Source organism: Python bivittatus, unplaced genomic scaffold (genome assembly GCF_059951505.1).
Source record: "Python bivittatus isolate LINGU-HERP-01145 unplaced genomic scaffold, Pbiv_v1 ctg000700_np1212, whole genome shotgun sequence".
Taxonomy (NCBI): Eukaryota; Metazoa; Chordata; class Lepidosauria; order Squamata; family Pythonidae; genus Python; species Python bivittatus.
The window spans coordinates 23729868-23751685 of record NW_028277098.1 but is presented as its reverse complement, the minus strand read 5'-3'; the positions used below and the strand labels follow the sequence as shown (position 1 = coordinate 23751685).

General features: G+C 37.8%; 1 protein-coding gene across 4 annotated transcripts in view; it reads left to right on the top strand.

Moving 5' to 3' along the window:
* The window catches only part of DPYD (dihydropyrimidine dehydrogenase), a 578647-nt gene that overhangs the window by 403003 nt on the left and 153826 nt on the right, over positions 1-21818 (top strand). For all 4 annotated transcript variants that reach the window (XM_088153490.1, XM_088153491.1, XM_088153492.1 and 1 more), the window contains one exon: positions 3849-3932. In XM_088153490.1, coding sequence (XP_088009616.1) covers positions 3849-3932 — 84 coding nt within the window. The remainder of the gene's footprint in view (positions 1-3848; positions 3933-21818) is intronic.

The following is a 21818-nucleotide window of genomic DNA, read 5'->3' as shown; positions in this document are numbered from 1 at the left end:
GAATCTGCCTTATACCTAGTAAAATTATTTGTTCCTCTGGCATCAGTTTTCCAAGATTCATATTATTTGCTAGTTAATATTTATTTGGCTACATTTTACTGGAAAAGCCCAGGATTGAATCCGAGAGTGCTCTATTTTCCAGTTATAACCTTCACTGTAAGCACTTAATGTGCAATTTAAAGCATTTAAATAGTCAGGGCAGAGACTCCCACATAAGCTTGGTTAGGAACTTTGGAAGAGAGGTTAATTTTTAATATTTAAAACAAATATTATGTTTCTGTCCCCCAAAGTTGCTGTAAATGGAACTTCCCTCTTTATTATAAGAACATACATGGGAGAGCTGTATGGAAGTAAATGATGAAACCCTTACTGGGCCCACAGATCTGCAAATGGTGTCCCCCAACAAATTCAAACCAACGGTACTATAAATCAGGGAAAGGAAGCTCCCATTCAAATAGGGAACTTTTGGGGGTTGGAACTACTGGTGGAAGGGCAGAATAATTCCTCTTCAGGTACCATAAACACAATCCGTATTCTTTAATACACATAAGGAAGGAATTATGATGAAATAGTTACCTGCAGTAAATTAGAACTATGTCTACTATTGTTTAAATATAGTAACTTGAGGAAAAGGGTGGCTTGAGGAAATGTTTTCCAGGGATATTTCTTCTTTTTACTTAAGTACTAAAAGAAGGATTTTGAAGGATCAAATCTGGACCCATGAAATGCCTACATATAAAGTATTCAAACTCAGTGTTTCTGTTTTGCTGTGATACTGTGTGAGTTTAAAGTGGGGGTCCCAAACTCTTCAGCTCATTGACCCCTTCATGAAGTTTCAGATTGTTCATTAACCCTGAACATTTATTATATGAAAATAATTTAATAAATACTACTTTAACTAATAGTACTATGAATAATAATATTAATAATAATGGATCATCCCATCGACCCTTGGGGGTCGATACTAACCACTTTGGGGAGCCCTGGTGTAAAGGATTTTTAAAAACATACTTGATGAACTGAGAGCTTCCAGTGAATGACCTCAGACTATTTAATTGGGAGGGCAGAATTTGGCTTCTGCCCTTCTCCTTCCTCTGCAGATATCCTTCCCTGAGCAGAAATGCTCTGCAGGCCAGTCTGAACCTATTTTAATAGTGTCTTCACATGAAGATAATGGATTTCATTTCAAGTACACATTTCCTGAAGTCTGCATCATAATTCTCTAGAAATGTAGAAGTTTATCTTGCTGACCATTGAATAAAGATCATCAGGGCAAAACTAATTTAATCATGTTAGGTAAAACCTATATAATTTATGATGATAAGGATATCTGTTGAGATAAAACCTTTTTTCCTGAACTTAATCGTATCTCTAAGGGAAATCTAATCTTTGCAAACCTCTGAAGAAGTTTGGTTAACTTCTCTCTTTTTCTTGCTATTTTCCCCCCTCCCTCTCCTTCCCATTTTATCATTGTGGTCTATTTGAATTTAGTTTGGGAAGAACTCTTCCCAACTGTTCCTCAGATTTTCAGCTTAATCAGGAGTCTCAGAAGGCTCTTATTAGTGTTCGCATTGACTTCTTAATTATTTTTCCTCATACCTGTGAAGCCTGTGAAAAATACCACCTGTCCTTGATTTTTATCTTTTTATTCTTTTTATTTTTATATTTATCAGGGGGTGGAGGGTCATAATTTAATATGCTGACATTGTTAGCTGCCCAGAACCTTTGAGAATGGGTGGCATACATGCAAAGTGAATCAATCAGTGAATAAGAAGGAAATGGAACTTGGTGTTAGCAGTGAAAACTGACCATAAGCAGTGCATATTTAATTACAACTAGGGTGTTTAGTCTGATGGATGTCTCACATTGACAGCAATACTATGCATTTAGTTATTAGATTTATATGCCCTATACATCCACATTTCGATCAGGAGCTCATGGCATGCATAGCACTTCGTCTTCCTATTTTGCCCCCACAACAATCCTGCAAGGGAGGTTGAGTTGAGAAAGAATGATTAACCCCGAGTCACTTACTGAGCTTTCATGGCTGAGGGGTAGTAGTACTTGGGCCTCCCCACTCCTCGTCCAACCCCTTAAGCACTACACCGCAGTGGGTCCCTGCAAAAGGCAAGCAGAAAGCTGAGGCAGTTCACTGTACAAAGCAGGAAACTGAACTAGATAACTTCTCAGGTCCTGCTTTCAGCCTGTTACCCTCTCCTTCAGTCCTTTTTTTTCAGATGAAGGTATGGATGTTACTACCTTATTGGGGGAGATAAGAAGACAGAGTAAAAGTGCATACAGCACAAGTAAATCAGAAATCATAATTTCCAATTTCCTGTCTCTTTATAGCCTTACCTCCATAAGATGTATTTCATCCATAAGACACTTCATTGTTCTGTTAGCCTATCCTGTATCCTAAGGTTCTTGTTAGAATATACGACTGAAGTTTATTAAAAGAAAAAAAAAACTTAATTTGTTAAATGTTACATTCTACTTTTCTTTTTGATGGAATTCAACATGTCTAACAATATTAAGACAAATGTAACCAGATATAATAAATAAAACGCAGATATAATATTAAAATAAAAATGTAAAAGGCATGAAAATAAAAAAATACCAAACTTTACTAAAACTAATTGCTAATTACTAAATTTTTAACTAATTACTAATTACTAAAACTAATTACTAAAACTTACATATAGGCCAAGCAGGCTTAAGGTAGGAATACCTTTGTCTGGCAAGGGTTTTGTCTTACAGTTTAGGTTAGCTGAGCCTACCTTGCCCATTGGAAGCCAACCACATGAGCTACTAACCAACTACATGAGCTACTAGCCCAACTCCAAGGGTTTTATAGGAAAAAGCTGAAGGGGATAATGTTCGATACATCATCTTTGGCTCCAGGAATAAAGGCAGGATGTAAATCTAGTGAATAAATAAAAGGGTGGCGAATGGTACTCAGTGGAAGCGGGTAGGCGTTCTGGTGGATTTCAGGTAAAGAGGACTCAATCAGAGTTGCCTGGCATTTAGTAATAAATTCTGACTGATTCCTGTCACCTAGCCCCCACTTGTTTTTTAAGGTTCAGTTCCAGGCATACACGTAACACCACTGTACTAAATTTGTGCATGTCCTCCAAGGTTTCCATTCCCCACAGATTTCTAATTTTCTAATGTAGTAATATAATAAATACAATACAATACAATACAATACAATACAATACAATACAATACAATACAATACAATACAATACAATACAATTTCTCTAAAACTGTTTCTGTGTTATAAACAAACGATTCAAATGAATACATTTAACAATGGGAACAGACCACCAGCAGCAAACTATTACTAATACCATTGTGAGCAATTCTTCCTGTGCAGAAAACCAACTTATTGGGGAGAATGTTTTAATCTTGACCACAGTTTAAAATGCTACTTACCATGCTTCAGAGCTTTTTTCTATGGAACCGTATGCAACAGTTTGATGCAAACGCATTTTTAATGTGTTGTCTGAATTGTACAGGCTTATCCTACTACTCGTTCAACAACATTTGCAGAATTGTTTTAATTTAATTCAGAATTAATTTAGGAAAAAGGTAAAGTTCACTATCACTCTTAATATAAAATGATGCCTTCTTTTGGCTATTCCCCTCATTTTTATTTGATTTTTATTTGCTCTGAAATATTTTGTTTTGAATTAGTAATGAACTAAATAAATATTGATGTAGGGGAAGGAAATATTGCATGTGCTGTGAGTTACGTATCAGGTTGTCATTTGGGAAATTACCTTCACTAAAGTGGTCCAGCATTTGGCAGTTAATATTTGATTTTTTCTTTTCTGTGTGTCATGTAGGCTTCTGGAGCTGATGCCCTGGAGTTAAATTTATCATGTCCACATGGTATGGGAGAAAGAGGCATGGGCCTGGCTTGTGGGCAGGTAGGATTTTTTAAGTCTGTTTCATTTCTCCGTGGCAGTACAGCACCGTTTCATTGATAGTTCTAGCTCAGGGCTAGAACACAGGGAGTGGATTGCTAGCTTGGAATTCTCTGGCCTCCCCCTGTTTAAATATTTAGTGCCAAAAATGTGGGAAATGACAAGAGTCTGAGATTACACACAGTGTTTATTTTTATGGAAGGCAAAATTGCATTATGCGCTTGACAGGAAGCAATATCATAACAAATAGTTGCCAAAATGCTCAGACAGAATTGTCCTTTATACATTCTTAATGCTGACCAGTGTCTCTGGGGAAATGCTGTACAAGCAATGTTATGCTCATAGGCATTTTACAGAAGGTTAGCTACAGTGATGGCATTTTATGGTTAGTAGAAACTACGCTAAGAAGTGATGGGGAATCTGTTTGGGAACACAGAGTGGACTTGTGACCTCTTTCTAAGCCATTGGTTTTGTCATTCCAGTTTTCTGTTTCTGAAGTGCAATCATGTGTATGTCCAGCTAAAAACAGACAAATTTCTCTCCCATGGAATAATAATTGGAGGCCTTGCTCCAAACTCCCTGAGTGTCAGAAACCCAATTAGTTGAAAGAGAGGAAAGAATGTTTTTAGTTGCCTCCAATGCCCAACCTTATTTAAAAAAGGAATTCTTCCCAAAAATCAGTATATGGAACAGTTAGGGATGAGGAGAAACCTCAAGTACTTTGATGGATAGTTTCCCTAGTCGAGGGTTGAATTGCTAAGCTTAACAAATTTAAAACACCTGCTTTACATCTAAGTAAATAAACAGGGATGCTATATTTAAAGAGCTAATGGCATAAAGGGAATACAGAGTTAAAGAAATCATAGCCATCTTTAAGGGCACGGAATTTGTTTACAAGGAAGAGGCATACTGTAAAGGTGGGGGAAAAACAGAAGTCTTCTCTCTCCCTCTCTCCCATCTGATTATGACTTTCTTATGCAAAGAGACCATTGCACCAGACTTCATTTTTATTTTAGCATGTATTGCTTTAAATGTTTCAGTAGACTCAGATTACATATTCCGCTAAAATAATTAAACATGTAATCCACATATATAACAACAGTTTTTGCATTTCATAGATCTGATTAATACAGAATGCAACATATGGTGTGTGTGTGTGTTTCTGCATTTCCAAAGATGCTTATTTTCTTTTTAGATTGTGCTGTCTTTATTCCCACAACCAAATTATCTGGTGCTATACTGAATCTTGAGGTTCTGCTTTGGTCTAAATCAGCCTTTCCCAACTTGGTGCTTACCAGATGTGTTGTATTACACATCTCATTATATCCAGCCAGGAAAAATATTGGACAAGGCTGGCTCAGATTCAGGGATATATTTATGGAATGTACTACAGATACATAGCAAAATACTGTTGTGAATAAGCAATTAAATAATACAACATACAACAGTGGCTCGGGCTAATTTGGTTTACATTAGATTAGGTATGTGCACTAGATTTGCTCAAATCTTAAATCATCTGTATGGGACCACTGTGAAACAATCAAACTGGAACTTACAAGAGGTTCCTTTGATTTGGAACTTTGGGGTACTGCAAAAAGGTACACATTGAAACTTTTTTTTTTTTATGCCTTCCTATATATCTTTCCATACATAACCTACCTACTTTCCTGTGTTCCTTGGCATTTTCCCAAATCATAAAAAGCCTTTCTTTTTCTATTTATCACTGACAATGCTCCTCCACTGGGATCTTCAGTTGTATTTCTGCACCCATTGAGACAGTCATTTTTCTTTAAAAGGAATTCTTGCCTTCACTAGTCCCAACTTGATTGCACCATGTTCAGTTTCAGCAGTTCATTTCTATTTAAAGCCAGGGCATTATGGCAACTGCAGTCATTTTCTCTAACCCTCTCCTTCTTGAAGTATTTGTCCCATATACATGGAGTTGCCTTATCCTGGTTTTTGTGTATCTTGATCTTTCTTCATCCCTCTAGCCCCACTCCCTCCCCATTGCTCAGTAGGAGGCTATAATGCTTGTGTGGCATAATATCACTAAGTCTTCCATGATAAAAAGGATCATTTGCTTTGTTAGTAGAATGCAAGTAACTGGGGAACAGGACACTTCCTCATAAGGAAGTCAGGAGGAGGTTAAGAGACCAAGGGAAGGGACATGAAGAGAAGAACAATGGACGACTGAATAGAGAAAAAAGGGAAGGGAAGGGAAGGGAAGGGAAGGGAAGGGAAGGGAAGGACCAATAATTGTTAAAGAAGAGAGAAACATTCTATGTGAGTTGTTCATACAGTGTTATTGCTAACATTATTGCTAAATAATATTTAAATTGTTCATTATCAGATGGACTTTTGAATAAATAAGAAAATGTAATCATACCCTCTTTAGCTTAAAGATACTAGGCTACCAGGAACAGAACAGAACTCTAACAATATCAGTTTGTGGTGGTGGCAGTGAGATGTTAAATTAAACTTAAACATGGAAGAATAAATAACCCCAATTTTGCTGCTTCCTTGACTTCTGTAGGCAGGTTTGTTGATACACTATTGTGCTGCCATTAAGAAAGGCTTGTCATGTTTATTGCTATACCACCTTGATCATATAGCTGCCTGAATAAAGACAGGAGCCAAGAACTTTTGTTTTAATGTATTTTCAAATGGTCTTCCCTTGCCACTACCATCCTTAGCACAACCTTTCAGAAGTCTATGCACGTTCTTTCATTCATTCATTCATTTTTCTGGCAATTGCTAGAAACTTTAAGACAAAATAAAACATGGTGAATGGGTAGGTGGGGGAACGGTAGTGAATTATTTCCTTCAGTTCTGAAGAGAGCAGAGATTAAGGGACTATTATTACTTTGTGAGCCAGACTGACTCGTGTGCACTAGAAGACAGGACCATCAAACAACACTGTCTGCAAGTTTAGACCAGCCAGGTTGGGTTACATATTGTGCAAGTTAAGGAGGCCAGGACAGAAGTACAAAAATAAAGACTGTGCACATACTCTAAATTCCTTTAAGCATCCCTTGTAAATGCTTAGGAAACAGATGGAGTTGGTGGTCTGGAAAGCACAGATGTATCTGCACAGGATCCTGCATTTGGGTTTCATTTCTCCATACAGTGTCAGATTGGGGAATAGAAGGAGGGGGAAGAGTAGATTCAAGTGACTGACAGATCTAATCACAGGGAATGGTTCATAAGAGCTCACCAGTTACAGTGCTTTGGGAAGCCCTTGCTTACACCTAAAACCAGAAATTACAGGCACTTTCCTATTTTAAAAATCAGAATTTAAAGGAGCCTGTCTCCAAAATTTTTCCCCTATTTGGCAGGTTTCTTAGACACTGGCAACAAAAACTGGAAGAGGGGATAATGACTATTTTCCCCCTTCTCATGAATACTTCTTTACCTTTTTGTCTCAAATTTGGTATGATTTATTGCCACAGAAAAGGCCACAGTGCCTGCAAATGTAATTTAATTCTTTCCAAAATCAACAAAGCTATAGACACTTTCCTTTTTATAATAATCAAATAATCTAGCTTGAAAAACCTCTGGATCTGTTTCCATGAATTTGGGCAGGCTTCATCCCATCAGAAGATTCTGTTGTGCCTGCTAATCAAATCCCCTTCTATTAAAAAGTAGAAAATGCAGTAGTCTATTATTTTCCCATGATAGTCAAAAGTAGCTTTAACCTTGGGCCACAAACCAAGCCGCCTCTGTTGCAGTAGGAGTTGAATCAATCTATTTTCTGAAGTGCTTAATCAGGTTCAAATCAAACCACGTACTGAGCACACATCTCTATCTTAAATTCTATTATATGCATCACTGCACTGTCTGGGCTTTATGTAAACATATGTGTTATCCACATAAATAAATGCCTTTGCACTTATTATAGATCTGTTTATTATTTAGGAGCTGATTTGGCCATGTGTTCTTTCCCCCTCTTCAGAATGTACTGGTAGAAAGGTTAGGAATAAAGATAGTTGAAAAAAAATGTAGGGAAAGAAGTATGATAGTGGGAAAAATATGGAATTTAAATGTTAAGGTAAAGTAAGCTGTGGGATGTGCTGGTTTAGGAATTCAAATAAAAACAATCAAGAAGTGTTCTGGTGTGCACAGAAATGAAAATTGTGAATTAACACCAGACTGATTCCCCTAATATGGTGCTCTGGGCCAGTGAAATAACTGTATAAGTGAAGGATTTGTTTAACATGTAATAGAAATGTGTAAAATATTAAAATAAAATCCGTATGAGAGGAGTACAAAACCTACTACTATTATATATGTATGTTTATGGAATAATAATTTTGGTGTATTATTGGTTTGTGGTTTCTTCCAGGGGTCTTATAAATCCACAGGATAGCCTTGGGCTCTAAAATTGAGCAATTGGCTCTAAAATGATTCTCCTGTTGCTGGAAGATATGTAAAAATGCTTGTAGCCAGGTTGTTCCCTACTGACTACACATCTAAGAGGCTTCCAGTGCTTGCATACATTATTCCTGCTGGCGCAGGTTGGAAATGGTTTATGCAAAATAAAGATAAGAGGGGGAGGGGTGTTAATACTTGAATTTCTACACATACACACACACTTATTTATTTATTTATTTGTGTATTTATTTGTGTATTTGTGTATTTATTTATTTATTTATTTATTTATTTATTTATTTATTTATTTATTTCAAGAAGGCCTTGACCTGTTACACAGCATCTTTGAGGAACCCTATTCTACCCTGTATCACACTGCATCCATCTGTTACCTATATTCTTTCCCATCAGAGGCTGCAACATTAGCAGTTTATTTTAAATCTGAAGTTTGAAAGCCAATCTGCTGCCAACAGTGAGCTACAGGTTTTGCTACATAATTTGCATGAAAAAAATAATCCCAATTGGTTGCTGTTTTTATTCCTCATTGTCCCAGAATCTGCACTTTGAAAAAAGGCATACACTATAGCTTTTTAAAAATGCTTAATATTAACTGGGCTATTATTACATCTCATAATAGGTACAAGATTGAATAAAGACAAAGATAGAAATTGAGATGCGTGCTATTGCACTAATAGTAAAGATGGCTGACTGTTCCTGTGAAATGATATTCCTTTGATGGAAGAAGTCCAGATTTTCTCTCTATCCTATGTTGGAATTAACTATAATTACAGTCTAGCAAGGATCGAAGATTGATGGTTTTACTGAAGAATTTGTTATTGTTAGATAAAGTCAAGGGTTAAAAAATAAAATTGACCAGCTGATTTTAAACTTATCAGCCACAAGGCAAAGCTACATACCTGCGAAGTTTAAGTGTCAAAAGCCCAGTTATTATTAATGGGTCCCAGACTGATGCCTCACTTGGGAAAATCAGTAAAATCAAAAAGAAACGGGTGGTTTAACTTGATCCTTGAAAAAGTGACTGTGAAAGAAAAAGAAATTATGAAAGAAATTACACACACACACAGAATGAAGCAGATAAACTTGACTCCATAGCTGATGATGTAGCTACTGTTTGTTGCATTAATTTCATTGTCATATATTGTTGTCCACCATGACATTAACCTCCATGTCTGTACAGTGTTAAGGTAACTGAAGGAATGGTCAACCATGTTGCGTTTTTGTTTTTGTTTCTGTTTTTTGGTTTGTCTCCACAACTGATCTTTCATTGAAGGTCTTGCTTCACATTCTTTGAATATCTTGTGAGAAATGAGCAATGATCCTCCCCCCCCCCATTATTCTGTATGTTTTTTCATAACACCAACTGAATTAATACAATTATGCAAAATATAATATTTTTTAAGGGAGCTATGGATAAAAATTTTGGTGCCTAGTTGAAGAAAGGGTTCAGGTCATTTATAAACTGTTTTTAATCATATCCTCCATTGGTGACATACTGGACTTTTCTTTTAAACTATTATTTGAAATTGTTTTCTGCATTTACAGCATTTAAACATAATGTGGCAAGCATGAGAGAAAGATTTAGGTATGCTTCTTAAAGTCAAACTATATTTATAGTCATGACATACATATAATTAAATTGCACTTATTTGTTAGGTAAATAACAACCACTGGACAGTTTAAGCTACCTCAAGGCATTTGGGCAGTTTATTTCTACAGTATTGCCTTAATAATAAAAATAAACATGCTTAATTACTACCAGTTACATTTCAAAGGACATTTCTATCAGTTCTAATTGAGATTTTTCTTAAAATTAAAACAAGAGCTTCAGAGAGACTATTTTTGTTGGAACTCTGCCTGAGAGGAAAAATATTAAACTCCCTTCCCCCAGTTTTCACAGTCCTGAAAGTGGCATGGCTATTGTATACTTAATAACAAGAATGCGCAATTAGCACCATGTCTAGTTTGGCTTTTAGTGTCATCATGTTATTATGACCTCAAAGATGGAAAGCTATAACAGAGTCATAAAAATAAGTACTAGAATCAATTTGAGAATATACCCGTGGTATTTAGTATAAAGGGGAAATGGATATGCTAATAGTCTCAAAAAGTTAAAGAGTACTCCCAAAAACAGTACAACTATGTGTTATGTCCACAAATGGAAAAACAGCTGAACTTTCAAACCACTGAAAGCTATAGACTGCTTACTTAAACAGATACCACTGAACTCAGTATGACTTGCTTCTGAGAAGTATTTAGGCTAAAAATAAAAAAAAAATACTTATTAGTTCCAATTCAACACTCAGAGATGTCTAGATAAAAGTTAGAAGGGCATCTGACATTTAAGAACTGCCTGTTATTCATTTTCTTGTGTGGAAGAACATAGCTTTTGTCATCCTAATAACACATTTTGCTCATGAGACTCCACTACACCCATACATTCGGTGCCTTTATACTTCGAATTAGTTATGCATCTTATTACAGAGCCACAGAAAGGATATTATATCTTTTTATCTTCTGTTACTTACAGTCTTCTGTTACATATACTACAAGATGGGGGGAAGTTATTTTAAGATAGATATCAGTTCTTTATGGTACAATCAGTTAATTCTGAGCAATTCACATAATCTTCTGAAACGTGTGTGTGTGTGTGTGTGCATGCACAATATTCACTAGTGTTTTTGTTCTGAATCCATAGTCCTATTGTGACCTACATGGTCAAACCATTAAGTGTTTTGATAGACCGATTTAGATTAACTATAATTATTCACATATTCATAAACTAATTCAATTTGGATTAACAACATAATAAATCAGTTTGAAACAAGTATAAAAAAAGGGTTGTTTGAATCAGTTCCCAGCCTTTTTTCCATTTCTTTTTAAAATTTTTGTTTCTTATGTTATTTTACTAGATCATTATTCCAGTTTTATTGAATTCAGCAGCTTAACTGCTTTTCTTTCCCTTTGCCTCCTGGGCATCTGTTTTCCATTCTTCCCTGTTGCTTTCTTTAATTTCCTCTCCTACTGTTGCTTTCTATGAAGGAAAAAAAAATATTACTGTTACTGGAATATACCAATAATCCATTTAGTCCCATGCCTTCCTTTTGATACTGGCTTCTTTCAAAATCTGTTTTATTCCTACATATTTACTCTTGTTTCTTTGAACTCTTCCTCTTAATCAAATTCCAAGAAAAATGATTTTCTGAGAATCCCACATTAGAATGCAAGAAAAATTGCTATTCTTTTACTGCCTTGCAATATTAACTATTTACATCAATATCTTCTGCCATACTGCAAAACATGGATCAGACTCCATCCGCTTTTATCATGTGAACAATTAGAGAAGCATTAGTGTCTGCTTAAGATCACCCAGTTTCCTTTGAACCTGTTAGGCCATTTATAGTTCATTGATATAAGACATGCTTTCCATACAAATATTCCAGGTTTTTCAAGTATAAGGAATCCTGGGAAGAGTCTGCCAGTCAGTGTTGACAGGTCTGAACTAGTTGAATCAATTTATATAAAACCTTTTCTATGCTCCTTTGAATCTAAGTTTCTGTAATCCAAATACAGCCTTGTTCAGAACATTAACACAGATGCATATATATAAATGGAAACTTGGTGGTTTTAATAGGTAATGGACTGATGCCAACCACGTGTCTAAATGTGCCCCCCTCTTTGAAGGAATGTAGTGAATCTCATGAATTCTTTAGACATAGGAAAAGCCATTATTAAATTCAAGGAACTTGGTTAGATGGACTATTGAAATTGGTACACAGAGCAGTTTTATGGCTTTAAAATCTCCTATTTTATCTTTATATATACTGAAAATAGTCAAAATTAGCAACTATTTATACTACTTCAAACCCAAATAGAAATGAACGATCTCGCCAATGCATAATCTTTCCACTTTTTAATAGAACACTTGATCATTTCAGAGATTAATGTTTTCCTGCAATGCCTGGTCTTTTCTTCCTATTTGTAATCAGAAAGGGACTAAAAGCTCGCTATACCTGGTCACAGGGAAAAAGTCATTTGTAGGTGTTGCACTCATATATTAGAGAAGGTGTATGGTTTTCTTTGAAATTTCTCATGTCCGACGTGAACCTAATCAAACCTTTATGCCCTCTGGCATATAACCTCTGTATGAACTAAAGAACTGAAATATTGTTTAATCATACTGCATGGCACCTTTTTGTAGAGTGATAGGAGAAGTACTATTTTGCTCATATAGACAAAGGCAGGATGAAATATTTTATTGTATAAGAATTGGGTGATTCAGTTGCCTTTTTATTGTTATCGTTGCCTTTCATCTTAAAGATGCCTTTTAACATTGCTTAATTCTTTTGCATTTATCAATGGCTTAATTGAGATCAGAATCATTTGAATCCCTAGTGCATTTGTACATTAAGGCGCAGTAGAGTTGTACATTAGGAGTAATGCAGTGAACTTCAAAATGCAATGAGTATGGAGACAGAAACTAGACCTGCCTTAATTTTGCATTGGACCCCACAGCTATCTGAAATAAGTCTATCATTTTGGTGCCTGTTTCCACATCCTAGATTCCTCACACTGTACTTGCACATTAGTCCCCACCAGACGTGTGGAGGTATCATTGGGAATTCACCATCTCTTGCCCTTTCAGCAGGCCTGTTCTTAAACCTGCCACTAAAAAGGAAAGAAATAAAAAATAAAAATTATATATTGACTTTGCTTCACAAGAAAACAATTTGCTGCTTTCACCTGGCAATGCTTGTCTGACTTCTTTGGTTCAAAATTCAACTATTATTAACCTTTGACAACCAAGGAGAAGAGTGATTGAATTTGGTCTTTAATGTCACTCCAAAATCAATAGTGTAAATGGCAGTTGCTCTTGTTTTAACTGCTCTGTCGCAATTTTTAAGATCACTATTTGCATGTCCTAACTTATACTTTACTACAGAAACCTATTTTTTAATCTTTAAAATGGGAGTTTATAATACCAGGAAATGCTTTCAATGAACAGAGAAAGCAGTATTTGGATAAAGAAAGAGTACAAGACCAAGCCATAAAATTAAACCAAATTTTACTTTTAAAGGAGGAAGGGAGAAAATCTTTATATGATCTTAGAAAGGAAGTAGCAAAGGATACCAGATAAAAGCATCTCAACATATTTCATGCCAGAGGGACTGTTTGCTGCCAACAATTTGTAACTCATAACGAAAATGTGCATTTAAAGTGAGTACCCACCAATCAGTACAAAATGTTTCTGTTTTGTGTTTTGTTTTGTACTTTAATGGTTGGATTTGGGGCAAGGACGTTGGTAATGGATTATGCATAATAGTCTAAGGGGCAGATTTTTCTGAATATAATATTCTAGAACTGATTTCACACATGTTGCAAAGCCATGGCTTGCTTATGGTTAATTGAAGAAATCATAATTAGATTCACAGAACACACTAAGCCATAAAACCATGGATAACAAATTACATTAGCTGACTTCACATAATGTGTAAAGTCAAATCCAAACAAATTATATCACAACTTTAAGTTTTTATTGAACAGTAATGATTGATCTCACAAGCAGGAATTACCACTATACTTGCAGCTACCTGACGCTTTAAAACTACAGTGGTACCTCTACTTATGAATGCCCCTACTTACGAAAATTTCGAGATACGATCAGCTCCGGCCCCCAAAATTTACCTCTACTTACAAACTCGCCTCGACTTACGAGCCGTTTTTCCGCCCGTACCACGTGGTCCGCGGCCATTTTTCTGCCCGTGCCAGGTGGTCCGCGGCCATTTTCCACCTGTTCCACATGGTCAGCGGCCATTTTTCCGCCCCTGACACATGGTCAGTGGCCGTTTTTCCACCCCTGATGCGTGGTCCGCGGACGCCGGAACGGATTAACGGTAATTACATTGATCCTTATGGGAAAATTTACTTCAACTTGCGACCAAATCGACTTGCGATCAGAGTCACGGAACGGATTAAATTCGTAAGTAGAGGTACCACTGTATTTTGCTGTCTTGTGCTCAGGACTGAGTTTCATAAGTTCACTCCTTTCTCCATGTGCAGAAGTCTTCATATGGAGCACAAAGCCCTCTCAATCAATTTTGATAAAATCAGTGGAGGTTTTTTCCCCCTAAAAGGAAGAAAAATACAAATGTTTTTGGATGGAATAAAGTAAATATGTTGTTATAAATACTTAGAAAATTTATATCACACTTTCCTTGGTTGGGTATCTCAGAGAAAATGTTCTCTTGAGTATGGAAGAGGTGGGTCTTTGACTCATTCAGAGGCCTTGTTTGTTCCATAGTAGTGGGAAGCAATGAGAAAAGTTTGCTGGTGGTTTGGCCAGCCCCTGGAGGTTTAGGTGGGTACTGGTTGGCCATCAGCTGGCTAATTTATCTGGCTTCCAGGTATAAATTGAAGACCATCTTCTGCACTTACCACCTTCTCCCCAAAAATTAAGGCATTGTTGCAGAAAAAATTAGTCACTGATTGACAGAACCAGAAGGAAATTTTTGCCTATCAAAGTCTATTCAAAGATGTCGGGGGCTGTTGCCTTTCTCGGAACAATTAGGATTTTACATGCCTTAGTGTTATGTCTTGTGTCTTATGTCTTTACAGGATGGTGTATTAGGCATTGGACCAGGTACATTTCAGTTCAGTAAACAGTTCTTTCACTCCTAGGTTGAAACAAGGATGGCAAAACATTACTGAATCTATGTGCTATTCTTTGCCAAACATAAATTAGCTGTAGAGAATATAATTAGGGACTGTTTCATTCCAGCAATCAATCAGTCAGTCATATTCCTATATGCATTATTCCCCTATCCCACTTAGCCAGCTAATAGGCACAGTGACAGCAATTAATTTTATTTTAGCTAAAAGTTTATAAAGTTTAAAACAGTACATTATGGTAACAGAACATGTGCTTGTAATTTTAAAGTGGAAATAATAGAATAGATGTGGTTTTTATATATTGTATTTGATATATTGAAATTATCAAATCAGTACTTAAATTCCCTGGGGAAAATCTGATTTTTATGTGTTTTATCCCCACTCACAGCTTTGCAATATCACAACAGTCAAGTTGTATTTGTTCCTGCTCAGTCCCACTTAAATCCACAATGCACTTTTCAGGAAAAAAAGTGAGAGAAGGGACAGCAAAGAATTTTGCAATCTATCTGTCTCTCTGTCTATCATCTCAGTTACCAGAGTAACTCTAGGCAGCTTACACGTTAGGGTTAAAACAACTCTAGAAGTAATAAAAATACAAAAAAGCAACAATAGATAAGGAAGATAGCCAACTCAGAAGTGATTATAACAATCAGAAGTAAACTCTCAGGGTGTAATTCACTGCACCATACCGCAGAGCTTATTGGACGCCAGGTTTTAACACTTGTTCAAGCAGCTCATTTGCTCCTGCTCTCCTCTCTAAAACAAAGCAAAACAAATTGGATAACCACATGTTCCCTCTGTGTTTGAGAAACAGAGCAAAATCTTGTTCTTCAGCTTTGGTCAGCTTTGGATTTGTTGCCGTTTTATTCCAGACTGCTTCTACTGTGCAGGTGGCATCATGAAAGCGCTGGAAATGCAGGCTGGACCTGGTTTTTCACCACACTGATAGACCTGTTCACTGAATAAAGTGGTCAGATTTTTCTAGTCACCTCTCTGAATTCGGGTTAAACATATAGCACAATCATTCTGGGCTTAGAGTTTACAGATACATATTTGCTTTATATCTTTGTTGTTGTTTAGTCGTTAAGTCGTGTCCGACTCTTCGTGACCCCATGAACCATATTGCGCCAGGCCTTCCTGTCCTTCACTGCCTCCCTGAGTTTGCTCAGTTTCATGCTCATTGCTTCAGTGATGCTATCTAACCATCTCATCCTCTGCTGTCCTCTTCTCCTTTTGCCTTCAATCTTTCCCAGCATCAGGGTCTTCTCCAAAGAGATCTCTCTTCGCATTAGGTGACCAAAATATCTGAGCTTGAGCTTCATTATCGATCCTTCCAATGAGCAATCAGGGTTGATTTCCTTTAAGATTGACTGGTTTGACCTCCTAGCAGTCCAGGGGACTCTCAAGAGTCTTCTCCAGCACCACAGTTCAAAGGCATCAATTCTTTGGCGCTCGGCCTTTTTTATGGTCCAGCTCTCACAGCCATACATTACTACTGGAAAAACCATAGCTTTGACTATGCGGATCTTTGTCGGCAAGGTGACGTCTCTGCTTTTTAATATGCTATCTAGGCTTGCCATAGCTTTCCTCCCAAGGAGCAAGCGTCTTTTAATTTCATGGCTGCAGTCTCCGTCTGCGGTGATCTTGGAGCCCAAATAAATGAAGTCTGTTACTGCTTCCATTTCTACCCCTTCTATTTGCCAGGAATTGATGGGTCCAGATGCCATGATCTTAGTTTTTTAATGTTGAGTTTCAAGCCAGCTTTTGCACTCTCCTCTTTCACCCTCATCAAGAGGCTCTTTAGTTCTTCTTCACTTTCTGCCATTAGGGTGGTATCGTCCGCATATCTGAGGTTGTTGATGATTCTCCCTGCAATCTTGATTCCGGCTTGTGATTCTTCCAGCCTGGCATTTCTCATGATGTACTCTGCATATAGGTTAAATAAGCAGGGTGACAGTATACAGCCTTGTCGTACACCTTTCCCTATTTTGAACCAATTGGTTGTTCCATGACCGGTTCTAACTGTTGCTTCTTGGCCCGCATACAGATTTCTCAGGAGACAGGTAAGGTGGTCTGGTACTCCCATCTCTTTAAGAATTTGCCACAGTTTGTTGTGATCCACACAATCAAAGGCTTTTGCATAGTCAATGAAGCAGAAGTAGATATTTTTCTGGAACTCTCGTGCTTTCTCCATGATCCAGCGAATGTTGGCGATTTGATCTCTAGTTCCTCTGCCTCTTCGAAACCCAGCTTGTACATCCGGTAGTTCTCGGTTCATGTATTGCTGAAGCCTAGCTTGTAGGATTTTGAGCATAACCTTGCTAGCATGTGAAATGAGTGCAACTGTGCGATAGTTTGAGCATTCTTTGGCGTTGCCCTTCTTTGGAATTGGAACATAAACTGACCTTTTCCAATCCCGTGGCCACTGTTGCGTTTTCCAAACTTGCTGGCATATTGAGTGCAGCACTTTAACACCATCATCTTTTAGTATTTTAAATAACTCAGCTGGAATACTGTCATCTCCACTAGCTTTGTTGTTAGCAATGCTTCCTAAGGCCCACTTGACTTCACTCTCTAGGATGTCTGGCTCAAGGTCAGTGACCACACCAGCATGGACATCAGGGACATTAAGATCTTTCTTGTATAGTTCTTCTGTGTATTCTTGCCACCGCTTCTTAATCTCTTCTGCTTCTGTTAGGTCCCTGCCTTTTTGTCCTTTATCATGCCCATCTTTGCACTAAACGTTCCTTTCATATCTCCAATTTTCTTGTAGAGATCTCTAGTCTTCCCCATTCTATTGTTTTCCTCAATTTCTTTGCATTGTTCATTTAAGAAGGCCTTCTTATCTCTCCTTGCTATTCTCTGGAAATCTGCATTCAGTTGCTTATATCTTTCCCTTTCACCCTTGCTTTTCGCATTCCTTCTTTCCACAGCTATTTGTAAAGCCTCATCAGACAGCCATTTTGCTTTCTTGCATTTCTTTTTCTTTGGGATGGTTTTAGTTGCTGCCTCCTGTACAATGTTACGGACCTCCGTCCATAGTTCTTCAGGCACTCTGTCTACCAAATCTAATCCTCTAAATCTATTCATCACCTTCACTGTGTACTCACAAGGAATATGATCTAAGTCATACCTGAGTGGTCTAGTGGTTTTCCCTACATTCTTCAATTTAAGCCTAAATTTTGCAGTAAGAAGCTCATGATCTGAGCCACAGTCAGCTCCTGGTCTTGTTTTTGCTGTCTGTATAGAGCTTCTCCATCTTTGGCTGCAAAGTATATAATCAATCTGGTTTCGGTATTGACCATCTGGTGATGTCCATGTGTAGAGTCGTCTCTTGTGTTGTTGGAAAAGAGTGTTTGCTATGACTAGCTTGTTCTCTTGACAGAACTCTATTAGCCTTTGCCCTGCTTCATTTTGTACTCCAAGGCCAAACTTGCCTGTTATTCCGATTACTCCTTGACTTCCTACTTTAGCATTCCAATCCCCTATGATGAAAAGGACATCTTTTTGGTGCTAGTTCTAGAAGGTGTTGTAGGTCTTCATAGAAGCGGTCAACTTCAGCTTCTTCAGCATCAGTGGTTGGGGCATAGACTTGGATGACTGTGATATTGAATGGTTTGCCTTGGATACGCACTGAAATCATTCTGTCGTTTTTGAGGTTGTACCCCATTACTGCCTTTCCCACTCTCTTATTGACTATGAGTGCAACTCCATTTCTTCTAAGGGTTTCTTGCCCACAGTAGTAGATATAATGGTCACCCGAATTAAATTCACCCATTCCCGTCCATTTCAGTTCACTGATTCCCAAGATGTCGATGTTCAATCTTGTCATCTCATGTCTGACCACATCCAGCTTGCCTTGGTTCATAGATCTTACATTCCAGGTACCTATACAATATTGTTCTTTACAGCATCGGACTTTCTTTTCGCTTCCAGATACATCCACAGCTGAACGTCCTTTCGGCTTTGGCCCAGCCACTTCACTCTTTCTGGAGCTACTTGGAATTGCCCTCCGCTCTTCCCCAGTAGCATATTGGACACCTTCCGACCTGAGGGGCTCATCTTCCGGTGTCATATCTTTTAGCCTTTTAACATTGTCCATGGGGTTTTCTTGGCAAGGATACTGGAGTGGGTTGCCATTTCCTTCTCCAGTGGACCACATTTTGTCAGAACTCTCTGTCATGACCTGTCCGTCTTGGGTGGCCCTGCACGGTATAGCTCATGGCTTCACTGAGTTACGCAAGCCCCTTCGCCACGACAAGGCAGTGATCCATGAAGGGGGCTTTATATCTACCTATGTGATATTTATCATTTTATTATATCATTTGTGGAGATCTGTTGACTGTGTATTTCAACTCTAGATAGGCAAGCCACTTCTACATACTGGCAGTAATGTTAAACCATTACTTTGAGTAATATTTGGAAATTTTACTGGGCAGAGTGGGTGAAAAGTGTCCCGTTCTCTTTGCAACTAATTGTGCCATATTTGTCTTACCCATACATCTTTGGGCTACAAGGATTTCTTTGCTGTCATCTAGTGGCTGTCCAGATTCTTGCCACCCAGCTCTGGCAGCACTATGCTAATTTATTGCAGATTTTAAAATAGATAGCATAATAAAAGTGCAATGGAAACAAACACCATGCAGATGAATGCTTGGATAGCATAGAAAACCCTAAGACCGTAATACATCTGTTCCATGTTATCTCACTGAGGTGGTGACTGCACTGGTTTTTAAACGGGTTTCCTAGTTATAAAGTGTTTGTAAAACTCCCAGTTGCAGGAAAAACTCTCCAAAGCTTTGGGAACACCCATTTGTTCACAGTTCAGTGCTCAGCATTTTTCTCAATCAGTTGTCACTATTTTGAGGCAATGATTTGAGCTCTGACATCTCAGCTCAGCCATGACAGAAAGCACAGACCTACCTAATTCAGAGTTACTTGATTCTGTCTAGGAGCAGTTGATATGACTAGAAAAGGGAGGAATTTGTCTCCACTGAGGCACCACAGAGTGGAACTAGAAGTGAGTGATCTGTAGAACACCTGTGTGAGGCGTGACACTCTGCTTACAGTTTTACTTAAATGCAATAAAAGCCTTTCCATTTCACATTGAGGATTGAGCTTGTACTTTTAAACTGTAATAGGTTGTCAGGAAGCAATAAGACATTCATTTTTATTGATTCTCCATTCAGGGTAAGAAAAAGGCTCCACACTAACTCTGGAAGGCCACTGAGCCAAGAGGAGCTGACACACCAACTCTCAGTCATTGCAACATGGGAAAGGGTGGCCACTGCTGGTCCTCTTACCTAACACTTAGAGGGGCTTATACCAAATATTTTGGAAGCTAATGTAGTGATACCAAGCTCACATTTTTCTGTGGTCTTTTTATCTTTCTGACCCAATTTAACAGTCAAATATCTAAATGTGGAAATTATAAGTGATGCAAGGGAATTCTTTCTTTTTAGTTCTTTTTTCTTGGCAAAATGTACTAATGAAAGAAACTATAATGGTGCAATTTTTTTTAGAATTATTTTTTTTCATGGCTGAAATCTAGTAAGAATGCCAAATACCCAAAATTTCACCATTGAGATCTCATGCAACTTAGGTCAGGCCTCCCCACCTGGCCTTTCCAGCACAGCCCATGCTGACTGAGAGGTTTTGGGGAATGAAACTCACTTCTAGAGGGCATCTAGAATGAAGAAAGCTGATATAGGCTCTCCTGACCCAAATCTGATATTTTAGGTAAGAATACTAAAACCTTATGAGATTGTGCAAGGTTTTGGCTGTTGTTGTTATTCTAAATCAATCCACTGCCTGCCTCTTCACTGAAGGTTATGGATTATAATCTGACATGCTGGTCTAGGGCAGGTTGGTAGATAGGTGTTTTTACAAGTTCCCAGTCTTTGGGTGACTGGCCAAAGGTTCTATGCTTAAGGGAGGACTAAAACCCATGACTCTCCATTGCTAGTCACTACTTTACTGCGCAGAACCCTTAAACTCCCAGGCCTCTGGTAGAGGACCTGAGATTGAGGAAGACACGTACCACACATAGAGGTGAGAGGAGATTTTGTTTTTTGATAGACACAGACAGACAGACAGACACAATGTGCGGTAGATGTCAAGGTCATCTAGATGCTATATTGCAGGTATTGTAGACCTCTCCTTTAGCGGAACCTTTCCCAAACTGGTTTCCCCCAGATTGGATAATCCCAGTAATTCCAAGAAACTGCTATGTCCAATAGCAGGGTCTGGCAGCTTTAAAAAATGTCTTAGTGGCTTCTCTCACTTTGTAAGTCATGTGACTTTGCTTATGGGGAAAATAATGTGCTGGACAAACGATAGGGTGGGCTATCATGATGAGCCAGGAGCAATGGATCCTATTTCTATCTACCAAAAAAAAAAAAAAAAAAAGATGACCATAGGGAGCAGATCTTTAACAGAAAGATGCATTACTTCTCACATTAGCTGGTTGTGTATTGTGCCTGAAGGGGGAATCTTGAAATAGTACTGCTCTGAATATAGTTCCCACCCTAAATTGAGAATGTATCATAGATGTATACAATTCTGCAGGATATAGAGAAAGAAGATAAAAGAAAAGCATATCTGTTCTCTTTTCAGATGATGATCCTGGAAACAAAACCACTGCAAATTTAGTGATTGGCAAGTTATTTAAAAACTGGTTGTTGGTCCTCTAATATTGTCATTAAAAAAGGACATTTTCTATATTTGCATATATGGCTGGCAGAAGGAGGGAGGGAGGGAGGGAGGGAGGGAGGGAGGAAGGAAGGAAGGAAGGAAGGAAGGAAGGAAGGAAGGAAGGAAGGAAGGAAGGAAGGA